Source organism: Bos indicus x Bos taurus, chromosome 19 (genome assembly GCF_003369695.1).
Source record: "Bos indicus x Bos taurus breed Angus x Brahman F1 hybrid chromosome 19, Bos_hybrid_MaternalHap_v2.0, whole genome shotgun sequence".
Lineage (NCBI taxonomy): Eukaryota > Metazoa > Chordata > Mammalia > Artiodactyla > Bovidae > Bos > Bos indicus x Bos taurus.
Window position 1 is genome coordinate 56,879,917 of NC_040094.1, and position 17,084 is coordinate 56,897,000.

At 54.0% G+C, this 17,084-nt stretch overlaps 1 protein-coding gene and 1 long non-coding RNA gene across 3 annotated transcripts in view; one reads left to right on the forward strand and one right to left on the reverse strand.

The window, feature by feature from the left end:
* UNK (unk zinc finger) overlaps positions 1-17,084 on the reverse strand; it is a 32,489-nt gene that overhangs the window by 4,658 nt on the left and 10,747 nt on the right. Inside the window, exons 2-13 of one of the 2 annotated variants that reach the window (XM_027518700.1) lie at positions 9,463-9,672; positions 8,127-8,303; positions 7,866-7,996; positions 7,064-7,199; positions 6,417-6,534; positions 5,976-6,060; positions 4,629-4,771; positions 4,060-4,260; positions 3,429-3,494; positions 2,805-2,979; positions 1,904-2,005; positions 1,569-1,757 (exon numbers count right to left, since the gene is read on the reverse strand). In XM_027518700.1, the coding sequence (XP_027374501.1) occupies positions 1,569-1,757; positions 1,904-2,005; positions 2,805-2,979; positions 3,429-3,494; positions 4,060-4,260; positions 4,629-4,771; positions 5,976-6,060; positions 6,417-6,534; positions 7,064-7,199; positions 7,866-7,996; positions 8,127-8,303; positions 9,463-9,672 (1,733 nt within the window). The remainder of the gene's footprint in view (positions 1-1,568; positions 1,758-1,903; positions 2,006-2,804; positions 2,980-3,428; positions 3,495-4,059; positions 4,261-4,628; positions 4,772-5,975; positions 6,061-6,416; positions 6,535-7,063; positions 7,200-7,865; positions 7,997-8,126; positions 8,304-9,462; positions 9,673-17,084) is intronic. The other variant, XM_027518699.1, reaches the window with a different exon arrangement.
* Positions 4,206-5,594, forward strand: LOC113877970. Its single transcript, XR_003506874.1, has 2 exons — positions 4,206-4,286; positions 5,077-5,594. It is a non-coding gene; the product is annotated as an uncharacterized LOC113877970 (long non-coding RNA).

Genomic DNA, 17,084 nt, shown 5'->3' on the forward strand with positions numbered 1-17,084 from the left:
ACGGACTTGATGGACATGAGTCTGAGTGAACTCCGGGAGTTGGAGACAGACAGGGAGGCCTGGCATGCTGCGGTCCACGGGGTTGCAGAGTCACGACTGAACGCCTGGGCTGACCTGGGCTGCTCATACTGCATGCCCCTGCTCTGTGACCCCTAAGGCGCCCGTCTTCCAAGGGAGACCTATACCCACCTCTGGCCTCATTCTGCCCACATGTATCACTCTAATGACTTCTTTCTTGCTCCCTTTCCCACTAATCCAGCCAGGATTTTCCAGAACCAAACGGATTTAAGAAAGTCTGTCTTCCAAGCAGCACAAGCATGGCCATGTGACCAGTGTCGTCCCGCGTGGAGACGCAAGGCCCTCCGCCCGTCCTGGAGGTGAGGCAATCCACCACACCTGTCCACTCGCTCGGGCGGTGTTTCCTCCAGGTTAGGTCCCCCCGTCATCCTCAGTCACAGAGCCGGCCCTTTGCCTCCACACAAGTGAGGGTCTCTAAGTATGCCCTTGTGGCTCGGCGCCTGTGCCTCCCCCAGCAGCCACGGCAGCACGCCAGCAGGGACGCCCGGGTCCACACTGTACCCATACACTTGCTCAGTTAACCATGCGGGGAAGGAATGAGTGAATGCGTGGCCAGTACGGAGGGCTACAGTCAAGATGCCTCCAGAATGTATGAGGCAAGTCAGACAGACATAGCTCTAAGCCTCCGAAGCTGACAGCTCAACGTCATTCCTAAGTGTCTCCAAAGAGATCAGGGCAGAACCCACACCTGGTCAGAAAGTCAAAGCACACCTCAGAGGCTCAGTGTGACCAGGACAGCCAGAACCCTCAGGGGCCCCAGGGGGCGCAGCAGGGGGGTTGTTTCTGATTTCTGGGAACAGCTGCTGGAGGGGGAGTCAGAGCAGTGGCTGCTGGTGACCGAGAGGCAGCGGGCTGGATGTCGCCGGTTTGCATCTGTTCCCGCAGTGAACGCTCACCGGGCCCCGCTCACATACGCAGGTCCCCTCCTCGCCTTTCTAGCCCCTCTGCTCTGACCTGCCTTCCAGAGCCCCAGTCCTCACAGTTCCAATGGTGGGTTTGGCAAACAGCCTTTGGGGTTAGAGCTGTGTCTCCCTGGTGCTTCTGCCAGCCAGGAAGGCCACCCTGCGCTGGGGGTGAGCCTGTTTGACCTCTCCCTTGGCCTCTGTGAGCTCTGGGTGATGGGCAGAGCAACCACACTGGCACGAAGAACAGATGGAGGCCCTGGCAACTCTGAGGCCATGTTTCTCACTGTGTACTGGTCTGGCACCTGGCAATTCATTCACATCATTTAAGCCTCAGCACCAGCTTACGAGGTGGCACTGCCATTATACCCACATGACAGAGGAAATTAAGGCAGAGAGGTTAAGTCACTTGTCCAGGTTCACACAGCTCAGAGCACTGTGGATGAGGGGCCTGACTCACCTCTGAGCCCAGATCCCCGGCTCTCACCTCCACTCTGTACTGCCTCCAGCCAGGACAGAACGCCCAAAGGCACTTTCCAAAAGCCCAGACTCCCGCCCCAGGCCTTAGGGAGCCATACTGGCTCTTACCCAAAGATCCATGGGATGCTGAGGTCCCCAAAAACGTGTTCTCTGACTGGCTCAGGTGGCCCTGTGGCTGCTGCAGGAAATGCGAGGATAGGCTGACGGGAGGGGACGGGGACGCGGAGTGGAAGGAAGCAGAGCTGCCCAAGGAGCCGGGGATGTTCACAGGTGCGGAGCTCTGCAGTAGACTGCCGCCTGCAACAGAGGCCAGGAGCGGGGCTGAGTGAGGGCTGGGTGGGCCATGCGGGGCCACGCCGAGCAGTGGACTGCCCGCTGGCCCGCCCCCAGGCCAGGCTGGACCCTCGGAGCCCGCCCCTACCCCTGCCCCCACCGCCCAGTACCCATGGTGATGCTGCCTGGGTGGGACACCGTGCTGTTGTCGAAGGTCTTCTCTAGGGCAGCCACCCCAAACTCGTTCAGGTCAAGGTCATCCAGCGCGGACTCTGGAGGCAGAGTGAGCGGCGTATGAGCCGGCCGGCCTACTGAGGGGCCACATGGTCCCCAGGTTCCAGCCCCGCCGTCTGGACCCACCTGCCCTTAACTGCCTCTTCTCCTGCCCCTGCCTCATCTCAAGGCTCCATAGTGCATGGGCTGCTCCTCCGCCCAGACCGAGCCCTGGCCAAGTCCAGCTCCAACGGCTCTCTGTTCTGAAGCCGTCTTTGCTGGCCCCAGGGGGGAAACGAGTCCCTGCTGGCAGGCCTCCTCCCGAGCTCCCCGAGGGCGGGCAGGTCTCCGGACCCTTGGTGGCTAGTGCCTAGCAGTTGCCGGGCACCTGTCCACTGGGCTCTGCGGAGCCGGACGGGGAGCGCAGGAAGGGCCTGTCTCATCTGTCACCCCGGTGCCTGTGAGGACCGGGCACCAAGCCTCACCCGCACGTGCCTGCTGAGGAGAGGGCAGGGGCATCTAACGACCAGGCGCTCTGAGGACAGCTGGCAGGCTGTTCACAAGGACACCTGGTTGGGGCTGACTGATACCCCCAGTGTCTCTGACTGAGACAGCACACCCCCACGGGGAGAGGCCCCTCTTCCAACGTGTACAGAAGAGCACACGGAAGGGCTCACGTGCTCAAAACCCATCTCGGCCCTGCACCACGGATGCACGTTCCATCCAGGTCAAGGACTCGTGGCGCCCACCTTTCGATCTCCCCAGACTGATGTCTCAAGTGACCAGCCTCACTCCAGAGACCCAGTGTCCCTGACTACAGACCTGCTCCTAGACTCGCAACAGAAGTGGCCCAATTACCTATGACCGACTCTACCGTGTCGCTGGTGGGATAGAAGGGCAGAGCATTTGCATTCATGCCAGGGACGCTGCTGGTGCCAGCGGGGCTAGGGGGAGTGGCTGCTAGGCTGGAGGTGATGCTGGAAGAGATGCTTGAGGTGAGGGGGCTGCCCACGGGGAGGATGCCCAGCATGTCCTGCAACGAGAGTGAAGAGAAGATGGAGTTGGACACCCACGGAGGCCGTGGCCAGGAGCTGGCGGCAGGGGCTGGCTGGGCAGATGGGAAGGGTGCGTCCCAGCTCTTGGCTTGTTCCCTCAACACCCTCCTGGGGGGCTGGAGAAGGAGATGTGTGGCCTGAAGATTGTAGGCCCCTTCGCCCCTAAAACCCTGAAGTAGGGAAGGGGGAAGCAAGTTTAGCGCCCAGCTTGTTCAATGAGTTTTTTGACTAATGAGTCCAGGTGGTGAGGGGCTCCAGGGCCTGACCCCCCCCACGCCCTCTGGATTTGGGGCCCCACCTTGATCTTGCTTTCAGTCTGTAGAGAAAGTGGTGCCCGGAGCTCCCTGAAGAAGCCTCCTGGCGTTCTGGGCCTGTCCTGTCTGCAGCAGGTGCCAGAAGGGGGAGGCGGGGGCTGAGGGCTCTATACCTGTTTGGGCTGAAGCAGAGGCTGCTCTTGACTCCTGGGCTCTAGTGAGTGGGGTTTTAACTTGGCCTGAGAGAAAAGTCAGGGAGCAGGAGATGAATGTGGTGCTAGGAGACCTCCTGAGCCCGAGTCCTCCCAAGCATCAGCCCGTGGAGGCCACAGGGACCAGGGTCGAGGAGACACGAGGCGCTGTTGCGTGGCCCCTTCACTCACACGCACTCTCCGTCCCTCCCCTGGGGACCGGGGGCGCTGCTCCTCTCCTCCCTGGTGACTCCAATCAGAGAGAAGCCCGGTTCTGGACCCCTCTTGTCCTGCTCCCCAAGGCCCTACTGCTCCATCAAGGCGGCACGAGGCAGAGCAGAGACTGGATGCAGGGTCAGAAGACCGTGGTGGGAACCCCTAGCCCTCAGTTGATGGCTCGGATGCTGGGTGAGGTGCTTGCCTCTAACCTGCCTGTCTTCATCTGTAAGATGGGATGGCCTCACCCACTCTCTCAGTGTTCGAGAGGCTGGGATCAGGGACTTTCTAATTCTGGGTCACGTTCCCCGTAGCTGGGCCAGGACAACCCTCCAGGGCTTCTCCAGCCACAGGCAGAATGTGGCTAACCTCACTGGGCTGCCCCTACATCCCTTACCTGGCATTTCAAATTTTTCAGGTACTCAGCTCCCACCTGGTCTTCCCTCTCGAAGCCAGGAGCCTTCTTATAGCTGCCAGGGGCAAGGCCAGATTCTCCAGGAAAGACAATGCCTTCCAGATTGGAGGGCTTCCGGATAGAGCCCGGTGGGGAGCCACAGAGGTTAGATGGGCTGCCAAGGCTGCTGTTTCTACAGAGGAGCTGCAGCGAAGGAAGAGAGTGGGCCGGTAAGCAGGATGCAGGTAGGGGCATGGCCACCCTCCATCCCCTTGTTGGAAGGAGAGTCTCCAGCAAGAAGCTCAGTTCCATTTCCATTTGCCAGGGAGAGCAACCAGCACCCGGGAACTCAGAACCTCAGGAGGCTCTCTGTCCCTTCTACAGCTCTACCCAGGCTGATCGTAGGCCCTGGGGACACCACCCTAGCCACGATCAGCTTGTGACAGAAGCTGGAGCAGAAAGGGCAGAACCCCCTGGGCAGAGGCCATCTCCCCAAGCACAGGGCAAGAGAGGCAGATACTGGCTCTGGGCAGGAATGGTGCCCCCACCCTCACCCCCAGACAGGCACGTACAGCGCTGAGGTCAGGGGCGTGCGGGCTGGAGGGGCTCACGGGCACCGAGTCTCCTGCAGCAGACGGCATGTACAAGACGGGGCCTGGCTGGGTGGGGCTGGACACAGCTGAGGAAGGCTGCAGGTCGTCACTGAGGGGGGGCTCTGCAAGAGACGGGGCAGGGTGTCAGCAGGCCCCTGAGCCAGCTCCGGCCCTCCAGAACCGCATCCGGATCCCTTTAAAGGAGACCACATAGCCTGTGTGTGTGAACCAGATCCGGCCCTCCAAAACCGCATCTGGGTCCCTTTAAAGGAGACCACACAGCCCTGTGTGTGAAGGGAAGGCGCCTCCTTGTTTCTCTCGTCACACACCGCACTGTGCATTTACTATGCACCAGGCAGTTCGCATGAATTGTGAATCTTCATAATGACTAGAAGATAGGAGTAATATCCTGGTCTCTATTTTACAGATAAGGAAACAGGCTCAGAGTGGTTAGGTAAATCTCTCAAGGTGGCTGAGCTGGGAAACAGAAGAACTGGGATTTGAACCCCAATCCACACGACTCCAAAGCTTGGGCCATTCATCAGTTCTCCGTGCTGCCTTAGCCAGGCCCACCTCTGAGCCAAGTGTACGCTTCCCCCTCGCTTGGCCTGCAATTTCTTCTTCACTCTAATCCCTGAGACAAGGCCTAAGGCTAGGGAGGGCTTAAGAACAAACAGCAGTGGTCTGGGGTGGACAGGGGCAGCAACTCAAGCCTGTCTGAGACGAGCAGGGCGGTGTGGAGCTGCGCTGAGCAGTACGGCAGCCCAGAACCGCAGGCTGCAGCTGAGACCAGAACGTGGCTGGTCTGGACTGGACTGTGCTGCAGCTATTCAAGTACACACCGGCTTTCAAAGACTTGTTTTGGGAAAAAAACATCTTGATTTTATATTGATTATATTTTAAGTTATTTTATGTTGGGTTAAATAAAAGTATACTAAAAACTAATTTAACGCTGTTTCTTTTTTTTAGGTGAGGTTACTTGAAAGCCTGCGATGACTCAGGGGGGCTGCACTAGGTTACACTTGGACAGCTCTGCTCTCAGCAGGGCAGAGCGTCGTGTTCCACCAGTGGTGTCCGCCACGGGAGAGGCACAGTGGCCGGGGCTCTGCCTGGGACTGAGCGCGCCACCAGGGGCACAGTCCCTGCTGTCTCACCACCCTGGAAGCTCTGGGTTTCGAGCCAGCTCCAGAGAGGTGGGGTGGGGCGGCGGGGGAATGGAACTCCCAGTGTGGGCAGGGCCCAGTGCTGGCTGACAGACTGAGCTTCGGAGAAGGGGAGTGGGGCGGGGGGAGTGGGCCCTGCCCCAGGGCAGCGGGAAGAGCGTACGTTCTACGTGGGCGAAGGCGCAGAAGGGTCCTCGAGGACAGCTGCCCGACTGCTGCATGTCGTTGCACTTGGTGGATTTATAGATCTGGAGGGCAAAGCAGAAGAGAGGCAGGTCAGGCCTGGGCAGAGAGGGATGGCAGCTGGGGTGCCTTCAGCAGGGCTGGGTTAGCTCTTTCTCGTCCCTACTCGAGGCCACTTCCCTAAGTCTCTCCCTACCAATTCCTTGCTCAAGACAGTAAGCAGACACGGCCACCCCCACGCCGGGGACCACCTTCTTTCCTGGGTCACACGCCCCACCAGCCCTGACCCAGCTCTCACAGAGGGATCTTCCCCACTCATGATCTTGGTCAGGGCTATGACTTCCCAGCGTGCCTCTGGGCGTTAAGGGAGCCACGTTCACAGGACACCCGCCCCTCAAAGGATCCCAGCTCCAAGGCCCACCTCGGGGTGGAACTGCTGCTCCGTGCGCGTGTGGCAGTACTGGCAAGAATCTCCGTTCTCACACTTGCCAGGGTCTCCCCACTCGTCCCCATGCTTTACGTTTGGACATGGAGACGACCTGGTTCAATAACAGGGTGGGTCAGAAGGATGCAGACTGGACCTGGGGGATGCTAACAAGATCGCAGCTCAGGGCCCCTCTCAGGTCTCCCAGCTTTGCAAAGCCAGGCTCAGAAACAGGAAAGATCACTGTAGAGTGAACGCCTTACTCGGGCCAGAAGCCAGGCTTTGCTTCGCTGCCCAGCCTGGCTACATCACCAGAAGGACACTGTTTTCTTCCCTTCAGCCAAGTCCTCCCCTCCCCACAGCACTGTGCCGCAAAAGGAGAGCCAGGCTACAGCCACATCCTGGCTTCTCCCTAAAAACACCCTTCTGGGTCAGAACTAGAGGGGTTCCTAGTGAAAAGATCCTCATTTCACGGCAAAGGATCGTTCAGCTCTCCTAACCATTCCCCTCCCCTGTAGTGGGGTCCTGCGACCCCCGGGGCTGGCCTCCCTGCCCCCACCCTGGGAGCACAGTGGAAGCAGCCTCGGCCCTGATCTGTCGCCTGCCACCCTCCTCCCACGGCTGGCCTGCTGGGGCCAAAGCACCTGTATTTGTGTTTCCGGGGGCTCCGCCGCCGGTCCTTGCTGTTGTGGTAGTAGGGGCAGGCGTAACCCTGACGGCACAGCCGCGGGGGCTTCTTACACGGCTCCGTCTTATAGTTCCCCAGCACGTAAGCGGTCTCTGCATGGGGGGCAGACGCAGGGATCAGGTGGGCAGGGAAAGGAGAAGCTACTGGGAAGGGTCCAGGAGCCAAGATTTTGGCGACAGGAATGAGCAAGGCCCCCTCCTTGTGGGCCAACACCAAGTGTGCGACCCAGGAGAGAGGTAAAGAGGGCACCACCATCCCTCACTAAAGATGCTCACAGGTCAGAGAGTAAACAGGAAGTCCTCAGGAGGGCTGAGAATACACCAACTCGTTTACTTGCTCAGCCAACGTATGTGTGAAAGCCCCTGAAGGTAGTTAGGGAGTGCCAGGCTCCTCTGTCCATGGAATTCTCCAGGCAACAATACTGGGGTGGGTTGCCATTCCCTTCTCCAGGGGATCTCCCTGACCCAGGATCTCCCTGAGCCGGGTCTCCTGCATTGTAGGCAGATTCTTTACCGTCTGAACCACCAAGGAAACCCCTAACACTTTGGGATGACAGGACCAGGGTCAGGGGTGTCCCTGCAGGACTGGGCTGTAGGCGGCTGGTGTGAGGTGGGGTGAGGGGGCACAGGCCTCCCAGGAGAGGTGGTGGTTTGGGGTGGAGAAGGCCATGGTGGGTGCTCAGGGAGGCTATGGGGAGGACAGGGGAGAGGACAGGCAGCTGGTGGCAGGGGCACGGCCACCCGTGTGGCCACCCTTACCTTGCCACCGCGGCTCCTCACTGAGGATTTTTTCTATCATGGCGTGGCTCGCGGCCCCAGCCGACTGGCCTTCCATGCTGCCCTCTACTGTGGTCTGGCCATTCTGCAAGGCCTCCATTGCCTGGAGCTCCCTGCAGGGACAGTAGCGGAGGAGAGACAGAGCAGGGAGGGAGCATGAGGAGGAAAGCAGCAGAGTGCCAGCCCTGCACTCCAGCTGCGGTCCTGCCTAGGGCCCTCAGCCCGGCATGGCCTTCAGCCCACCTGATGTCATAGACAGGGGAGCGGAGGTCATGGGGCCCGTGAGCAAAAGCACAGTGCAGGCCGTTTTTCGTGCAGTTGCCCTTGGCGTCGGTCTCGTGGATGCAGATCCCGGTCTTGTAGTAGCGGAGGTGGTAGCGGCGCTCCGTGTCCCCCGTGGTCCTGTGCAGGAACGGGCACCTGCAACGCAGTGGGGCTGCGTGTCACTCTGCCTCCCCCGCTGCAGCGGGCTCCCAGCCCTGCCCTTTCCTTGCCCGTGGAAGGCTTGTCATGACCCGGAGGAGGCGCTGATGTGGGTCGAGCAGGCAAGCAAGCGACAAGTCCTGCTGTGGAACAGAGCCACCCTCCCACTGCTAGTGGGGCTGCAGCCCCAAGTGGCTCCTGATAAAGCCTGGCGTTCCACGTCAACTTCTCAAAGGCTACTCAGTCGGGGCCCTAGGACGTCCTGAAAAGAAGCTTCCCAGAGGGAATTCTTGGGAGAACACATGCTGCCCAGGTCAGGGGTCTTCAGAGAAGCAAACCGCCTTGAGCTCTGGGTGCTGCATTAGGCTGGGGGTGGGATAAGCAAGCCTCTGACCCCTGAGAGAATGCGGAGGGCTGGTGCGAGACGGCCAGTGAGGCGCACCCACAAACCCCCAGGATGGCCCCCTCGCCACCTCTGCACGGGGGGGAGCACACATCAGGCAGGGTCGCAACACGCGCCCTGAGACCTTCCCAGGTTTGCCCCTCCTTATGCTTGTCGTTTGTCATGCTGTCTCTTCACAGAGCTCTGTGGCAAAATATTTTGCTGTTCTTTTAGTTGCTCAATCATGTCTGACTCTTTGCAACCCCATGGACTGCAGCCAGGCTCCTCTGTCCATGGGATTTCCCAGGCAGGAATACTGGAGTGGGTAGCCACTTCCTTCTCCAGCAGATCTTCCTGACCCAGGGATTGAACCTGCATCTCCTGGATTGCAGGCAGATTCTTTACCACTGAGCCACCGGAGGAAGCCCTGGCAAAATATTCAGTCAGCAAAAAGGGGAACTGGAGAGGGTCTGTGTAAACGGGCTGTGGTGGGAACTGCGCAGGCTGAGGATAGGGTCCTGTGAGCTGCAGGGGACCAGGACAGGAGGCCCAGGAAGCCACCTTGGCTCAGGCGTGGCCTTCAGGCTTAGGAGAAGAAAGGCCTGCGCAGGGCCTCCCAAAAGTGGGGAAAGGAAAAGGGGCTTCCCCTGGGGGACGGCAGGCTCCGAGCCCAGGTCCAGGTCACAGGAAGGTGGGCCAGGCTGCAGCAGTCCCCCGAAAGCAGCCTCTGGCCCAGGAGACGGGCTCCTCGGAGGGTGGGCGGCCGGCACTCACTCGTCGCCCTCCGGGCAGAGGCCCGTGGCCTCGTCGTACTTGGTACAGTAGACGTCAGGGCTGTAGTTGAAGGTGCCGTCCCGACGGCGGATGGACCGGCGGCGACGCTGGTTCACGAAATGCCAGTGGAAGCAGGTGTAGGGCCGGTGCTGAGTGCATTTGTGCTGCACAAAGAGCGGGCACTGCTCAGTGCGGAACTCCTTCAGGTACCTGCAGAGGGAGCCCTCGGTGAGCAGGCCAGGAGCGCAGTCATGGCCCTTGCTTCCCAGCAACACGTGGGCCACCCAGTCCCCCAAGGGCCCTACTCTGCGGGGCCAGTTCCACTGAGACACCAGAGAAGACCAGGCTGAAGGCAGGACCTTAGCGTGAGGATCCTTCCTGACACGCAGGTCCCTTGCCAGCCTGCAAGGCAGAACCACAGATGCCCTCCCCGGTCAGCTGCCTCCCATGGTGACCAGGGGAGGGCTTCCTCAGTGGCCGAGTACACCCGAGGTTTCCTAGGCCAAACCACTGATCGCAGGGGAAAGGCTGCAAACAGGAGCTTAGGGCCCTCTCTGCAGTGTCCTGCGGGGTCTCTGCTGCCTAGATCTGCCTGCCAGGCCAGGAGGCCTCGCTCATTCCAGGAGCAGGGATGGGCGCCAGGCTGAGCGCCAGGAAGGCTGCTGCTTTGGGGCTGAAAACCCAGGTCACCAGGTGTCCCTCCAGACCCCTGTCCCAGGTAGCCACTGTCCTCTCTGCCAAGCTCTTCCCAGAGATGTTTCCTAAAGCATCACCCAAACGTCTGTGAGGCTCATGTTAGAAGCATCTGAAGCCACTCCCTCTTGGCCACGCCTCAGGAATGACCACCTGCAAGACTAAGGTATTTTATTTCCATCCTGACTCACCCCGGCTTGGGGGCTGTCCTTCTGGCTTCGTCCCAACCTGCGTCTCTCTCCTTTACTCTGCATCTAATGACCAAGACAACTCCAAGCCCCACCCGCCATCACCACCAGCGGAGGCCTGAACCCCTTACAGAACCACACTGTCCGTCTGTGTTTTGTTCACTTTGTGTCCTGGTGAAGTGTTTCTTCGATTCATCCCCGCCCCCCACCCCACACACACACTGGGGGACAGGCAGGCAGGCCAGTTCTTATTCAAGTCCTAACAACGCAGGCGACAAATGCCTTGATAGAGAGCGTTTGATGCCAGTGAGGATGGTTCTAGAAGGTACAAAAGGTTGTGGGCAGAAGGGAGCAGGGGGGCCAACTGACCTGGAGCCTCTGTCCAGACTACAAACTCCACCTGGAACTGGGAGGCCTGGGACACAGGGAAGCAGGCCCAGCCCTTGTCTGGCTCATACCAGGGTGTTCAGGGCCCTGCCAGCCTGGGCACGTTGAAGGTGTGCGGGCAGGGCCGAGACCTTCCAGACAGGTTTTCTTTGATGCTTATTAAAGTGCTGAAAAATCCCCCCAGACAAGGGGAATTGCCTGGTGGTCCAGTGGTTGGAACTCCACACTTTCGGTGCCGAGGGCCTGGGTTCAATGCCTGGTTGGAGAACTGAGATCCTGCAAGCCATGTAACGTGGCCAAAAAAAAAAGTCCTCCCAGCCCTGAAGTGTGGAGAAGTGTCCAGGCTTCCGCACTGGGCAGAGGGAAAGCCGGAAGTGGGTGCTCCCTAAAGATCACAGAGAGGTGTTTAAGGGGCAGTAAAGCTTTCAAATAGTGTTCTATTCATCCCACATGTGTTTGCTGAGCACCTACTAGGTACAGGTGCAGCAGTGAGCACTGAGGAACTGAGGCAGCAGGTCCTTACCCCCAGGAAGCCTGCATCACCACAGGAGACACACCAGTGATAGGTGCAATCAGTCAACTGTAGAAAAGGCTATAAGGACGGCTTGCTGTGGGTTCCTCGGGAACCCAGAAGGATCCTTGACCCAGGCTGGTACAGAGAAATGGGAAAGGGAAGCAGAGGTACTTGCGGGTGAAGAATGTAAGAAGGGTGTTTTAGGCAAAGGAAACAGTATCAGCTTAGAGACAGCTGTTGTTCAATTGCTCGGTCATGTCCGACTCTTTGTGACCCCGTGACTGCAGCATGCCCGGCTTCCCTGTCCTTCACTACCTCCCGGAGTTTGCTCAAACTCATGTCCCTTGATTCAGTGATGCCATCCAACCATCTCATCCTGTCGTCCCCTTCTCCTCCTGCCCTCAATCTTTCCCAACATCAGGGTCTTTTCTAATGAGTTGGCTCTTCGCATCAGATGGCTCAAGTATTGGAGATTCAGCGTTAGCATCAATCCTTGCAGTGAACATTCAGGGTTCATTTCCTTTAGCACTGACTGGTTTGATCTCCTTGCAGTCCAAGGGACTCTCAAGAGTCCTCTTCAACACCACAGTTCAAAAGCATCAGTTCTTCGGCACTCAGCCTTCTTAGAAACAGTATGTGGAGGTGAAGAGCTCCAAGTGCCTTTGTGGAATGGAGTAGGGTAGAACTCGAAAAGGGAAGTGATGAGGAGGTGAGGTGTGAGAGGGGCCAATCTTAGGGACAGCGTCTCCAGGCTGCAGGTATACTCTGAGACACCGGGGAAGCCTGCAAGGCTCCCTAGGACCCCTCTCACCCTCTTTGGTACTGGAACTCAAGGTGTTTCTCCCCGTCTGATTGTAGACAGAACTCTGCCCTGCGTGCTGCACACAGGGACCAAACCCTGGCACTGAGCTGAGACACTAAGCCCTCAAACGGCTGGACTGACCTCTCCCGGGCAGCACATACTCTACCTGACTCCCGGCCCACAGAAGACTCATTCGGGAGGTAACAGGCAGGGAATGGGGGTGGAGGAAACTGAAACCAGGGCCAGAGAAGAGTGAGAAGTAGTCAGGATTGGCAGATTAACTACAGAACATCCAGTTACACTGGAATTTGATAAATTAAATACTTCATGGGACATGCTTGTACTAAAAAAAAATTTTCCATCATTTGAAATTTCAATCTATCAGGCATCCTGTATTTTTCTTTGCTAAATGTAGCGACCCTAAGAGTGGCACCTATCTGCTTAGTATCAGTGCCTCAGTAGAAACCCAAGGAGGCTGTCCAGAGAACTGCCTTTTTGGAGAAAGAGGTCCTGGCAAGCCTGCTTCCGTGGGGCAGCATGTCCGCAGTGCTGCGTGCAGATGCTGGGGTTCCAAAGGGCTCCAGCTGGCAGGGATGCCCCGGAGAACAGACGTGGAGGCAGCAGATTACCTCATCTGATGCTTCTTCATCGGCATCACCACTGCCGTGGGGCAGACACTTGAGACCTTTTAATACAAGGGCCCCTTGCATCTGGCCTCCCATGTCCAGTGGATGCTGCACTGCACCCATCATTCCTCCCAGAGTCCAAGTGGAATTCTTACTTTCTTAAAAGCCTTTAGCTTCCACCAGTAGCCACTGATAAAGACCAACTATTTGGCCTGGCATTTCAAGCCCTACACATCTGGGCCAGTGTACTTTTCCAGCTTCATTTATCTTGATTCCACTAACTCTGGAGTCCTTGGTGTCTTGCAAAGAGATCTTTAACTTCCCTGCCTTTGCACCTATCCCCTCCCTCACCTGGAAAAATCTTTTAAGGCTGAATTCAAAGGTAATGAACCTTCTGATGCCATCACCTCCATGAAGTTTTCCTTCACCTCTACCTACCCTCCCCTTCCTGCCCTGGTCCCCAATTAAGTTATCATCCCTAAGTTTTTATGGCACTTTCTCTAGACATTTCTTATAGCCCTTATCCTGCATTGCATATTAATAATGTGTACATTTTCCTCTGTTACTAGATTATAAAGTCCTTGATAGCCAGCATGTAAGAACCCACTACAGTAACAAAGTTTGTTGAATGAATATAACAAGAAATAAAAAGTTGCACAAGGGGCAAAGTCGACAAAGCAATACCAAGAGTTTTATGATGCCTCCAGCAGGCAGACATTGAGAGCTAGAAGCCGAAACTATTTATTTCCCTGTGAAAAGGATCACAGTGCAGGAAATTTGTAACTCAGGGGATAGGGCAGACTGTCCTGCATAAAAGCCTCTTGTGAGAGAAGGGGCCAAATGACCAAACCCAGGCAGGCAGAGTACCCGCTCTCAATCCACAGTAATTAATGAGAAAAATTTCTAAGTTTCTGCTAACAGAACCACACCATCCACCACCTGGGAACCAAACTGTTTAGTGAGAACTTCCCAGCTCCTCTCCAACCTTGTGCTAACTGGCAATGCAGTGCCCAGACAGCAAAGAGAAACCCACTCAGAAATCACTCTTTCATGGATTGAAATGAAACAAATTTTCAGAAGAAATGCACAATTTTCTCCTTTAAGCTCCAACCCATCTTTCTATTTTATAAAGGTTTCTCTTCAATTCAAGCAGCTCTCAGGAAAACCAAGTTGTCCTGGAATCCTCCCTTAGGAGAGAAGACTCACCAGCCACCCTGGCCCCACTCCAAGATCTGAGGGATGCACAGGGCCACAGAGCTCAATTCTTCCCACACCACCTCCTGGGAGCACCCCACTCAAGGATAAACGTCCATGAACACAGACTAGCTGCAAACTGCAAGGCCTCGGTGACCCACTGTGGCCAGGATGAGTTGAGAAACCACCAAGGAAAAAGAAAAAAAGAAACCACCCAGGCCCTGAGTAAATAAGAGCTGATGGAGACAGCCACACCTTCGCCCAGCAGAAGCATCAAGGAAGGTTAGAGGGACACCACAGCCGGTCAGCGGCTCGCCTTAACTGAGGAGCAGTGCCTGCATGCCTGTCCCACCGGGGGCTGACTTTCAATCAAAGCCATCGCTCATTCCTTTTTAGGATATCATATTAGTTATCCTCTAAATGGTTTACTTATAAAAGTAAAAGATCATTGTGAAAGTAACATGTCCACTTATAAATTTTAAATGCAGAAAAGGGCAAAATTATCCTAAGTTCCACCACAAATACTGCTAGACTTCTGGTAAATTTTCTCCCAGTATTTTTACACAAATATAATCATAGGTATCAAGTTACTAAATTGCTTTATAAAACTAATACTTTTCCCTAAAAACTTTAAAAATCAAATACATGCAAATATCTTTTTAAAAAAATCAAATAATACTTTTAATATTTACTGGATTATTTTTATTTTCCAAAGTTCTAAAAAAAATGACAAAAATCTGCCTACTTGATATCTAAATTCACTCACTTGGCCCAATAACCCAACAGTGATAACAGGTAAGGGATTAACAATAAATTCAGTAAATTACATCACTCTTAAGTAGGTGTGAAAAGAAGTGCTAACTGCTACCAGCTCAATTTCCAGCTAAACTTTTTCTTAGTTTATTATTTTTGGTCACACAGTGCAGCTTGCGGGATCTCAGCTCCAAGGACCAGGGATGAAACCCGCACCCTCGGCAGCGCTTTAAAGAAGAGTCCTACTGCCAGGGAATTCCAACTAAATCCTATTCCAAGCTGTCTCATTTAATAGCTTTATCCATTTAGGTTTTTTACTCTTCTGGGGAGGAGTGTGAGGAGAATCTGGATAAACAGAAAAATACTAGAGATGACTGTTAGAAAAACTGTGTAAATTTGGAGGCAACAGGCGAGCAGCAGCTGGTGTCTCGATCCGTATCTAGCTCCCCACTGCTCCAAGAAGAGCGTTTGGCATGGCCTCACTCTGCCACCCCTGCAGCCAGGGACCCACTCCCCCCACCAGCAGGCTGACCTCCACAGCAGGGTCAGCAAACTTTTCTGCCAAGGACCATACAGTAAGTAGTTTAGACTTTGAGGGCTAAGAGCCCAAACTGAGGATACTATGTAGGTACTTACATAACAAGAGAAAAAACAAATTTCCACAAATTTTTATTGTTGGAAGATAAATAACTGGCCACAATTTTTGGTAATACAAGTCTACTAATAAGAACGGGCTTGGGGGGCAAGTATAACATTTGCAAAGTTGGGGGTCCCCTGCATCAAAACTTGGTTACAAATGTTCATCTGTTAATACTGACTCTGTAACAGGATTTGACCGATTTCACTTTTGGAAATGTCTGTTCACATAGATAGGTCCTGCCAAATGCGGTTATCATTCTACAAGCATGACTTTAACTGAGCATATATTAGTTTTGGAAGACATTTATAGAATTGTATTAGTGCCCTGATACTTTTCTCTTAATCACTTTCATCTGAAGGTTTGGTATAAACTTCTTATTTGCAAATATTTTGAAATATGGAAATTTCCTTTGTATTCCTATCGAGATGCAAAGTCACTTTTCAAACAGTAATTTGTGTTCAGCAATTATATCCATGGTAAATCTGTGTAGGAATAGAGGTCTCACCTTTAACTTTTAGCAGCAGAGAAAGTGTATAAGGCATCTTGACTTATGATTCAAATATTAGTTGTCAAAATGACTTTAATGCAATGTAAAGTTTGCATATAAGTGATGTTTTTCCTTGTAATTTTAGAATGAATTAAGAAAAATCAAGTCTGCAGCAAAAGCTAATTTCCAAAGCCATTCAGCGTTCAGTAATAGTGGCTGAAAATGGTTGTTCTTTCAGAAAAATTTCAATCTCGGCCCTCAATTCAAAAACCAACAAGAGAATTTTACCACTACTAAGCTATCAAATGGTTGTGTAGTAGGGCATGTCAGAATATTCAGCTTTTATTTCTGATAAAAATTCATGGAACTGAGGATGGTTAAATCCCACAAGAGGGAGTGAAATTCATCACTGATCCTAGCATTGCAATCGCTCATGACAGATTACATCATTTTCTACTCTGCACATATTCCTACCATCATGTGTTGTGACAGATATTAACTGATTATACTTCATGTTGTACTGAATTAGTATTTTCTTGTCTTTTTTGAAAATATTCTCAGCTGCAGCTGTTTTAAGTAGACTATTCAAAGAGGCTACTTCTTTAGTCACTTCACACATGGCATTGACTCCATGAATAAAACAACTAAACAGCTTCTGTTGACTCATCAAGAGCCAAGAAAAACTACACAAAATCATCTGCCTTGTTTTTAATTGACTATTGATGTTGCTCCCATTGACCTCAGCATTTTGAGAAATTGTTCTTGCTGAACGGCTAACACTCTTTTAAACAAATGCTCTGGACATATTTCTTCAGTTCCTGCATCAAATGCAATTTAATTAATTCAATATCAGTATGGCTTCCCTTGCCTGGTTAACAAATGAGGCCTCATTTTCCGTTGTAGCCTCATTTTCATTTTTGTGAAGAAATACCGCTGTAACAAAATAGTCTCTTTAAAAATTTAATTTTTCTGACAGTTGCCTTCCTGTGAGTTGGGAATATTGTGACAACTGTGTAGTCTGGTAGTGCTGATGGACTCCTTGAGCACAGCTTTTTAATTACAGATAGCTCGGCCAACTAATTCAGGGACAAGAAAATCCACTCCACTGTGCCCTAAAAACACGGTATTTCAAGTCCATTTTCCCCCTCCTCTCGTTCTGACATGATAGTCAGGCGCTGGTGATGAAGAATAAAACAAAACACTGTGGCGCTAGAAACACTGTCGAGTTGTAACCACGTCACCGTGATTTCTGGTGCACGGCGCAGCAATTCAGAGCCGTTTGCACCACATGTGTGAATGCAGAGCAACTGCCTGGTCTCCATCAAAACTACCGAACTC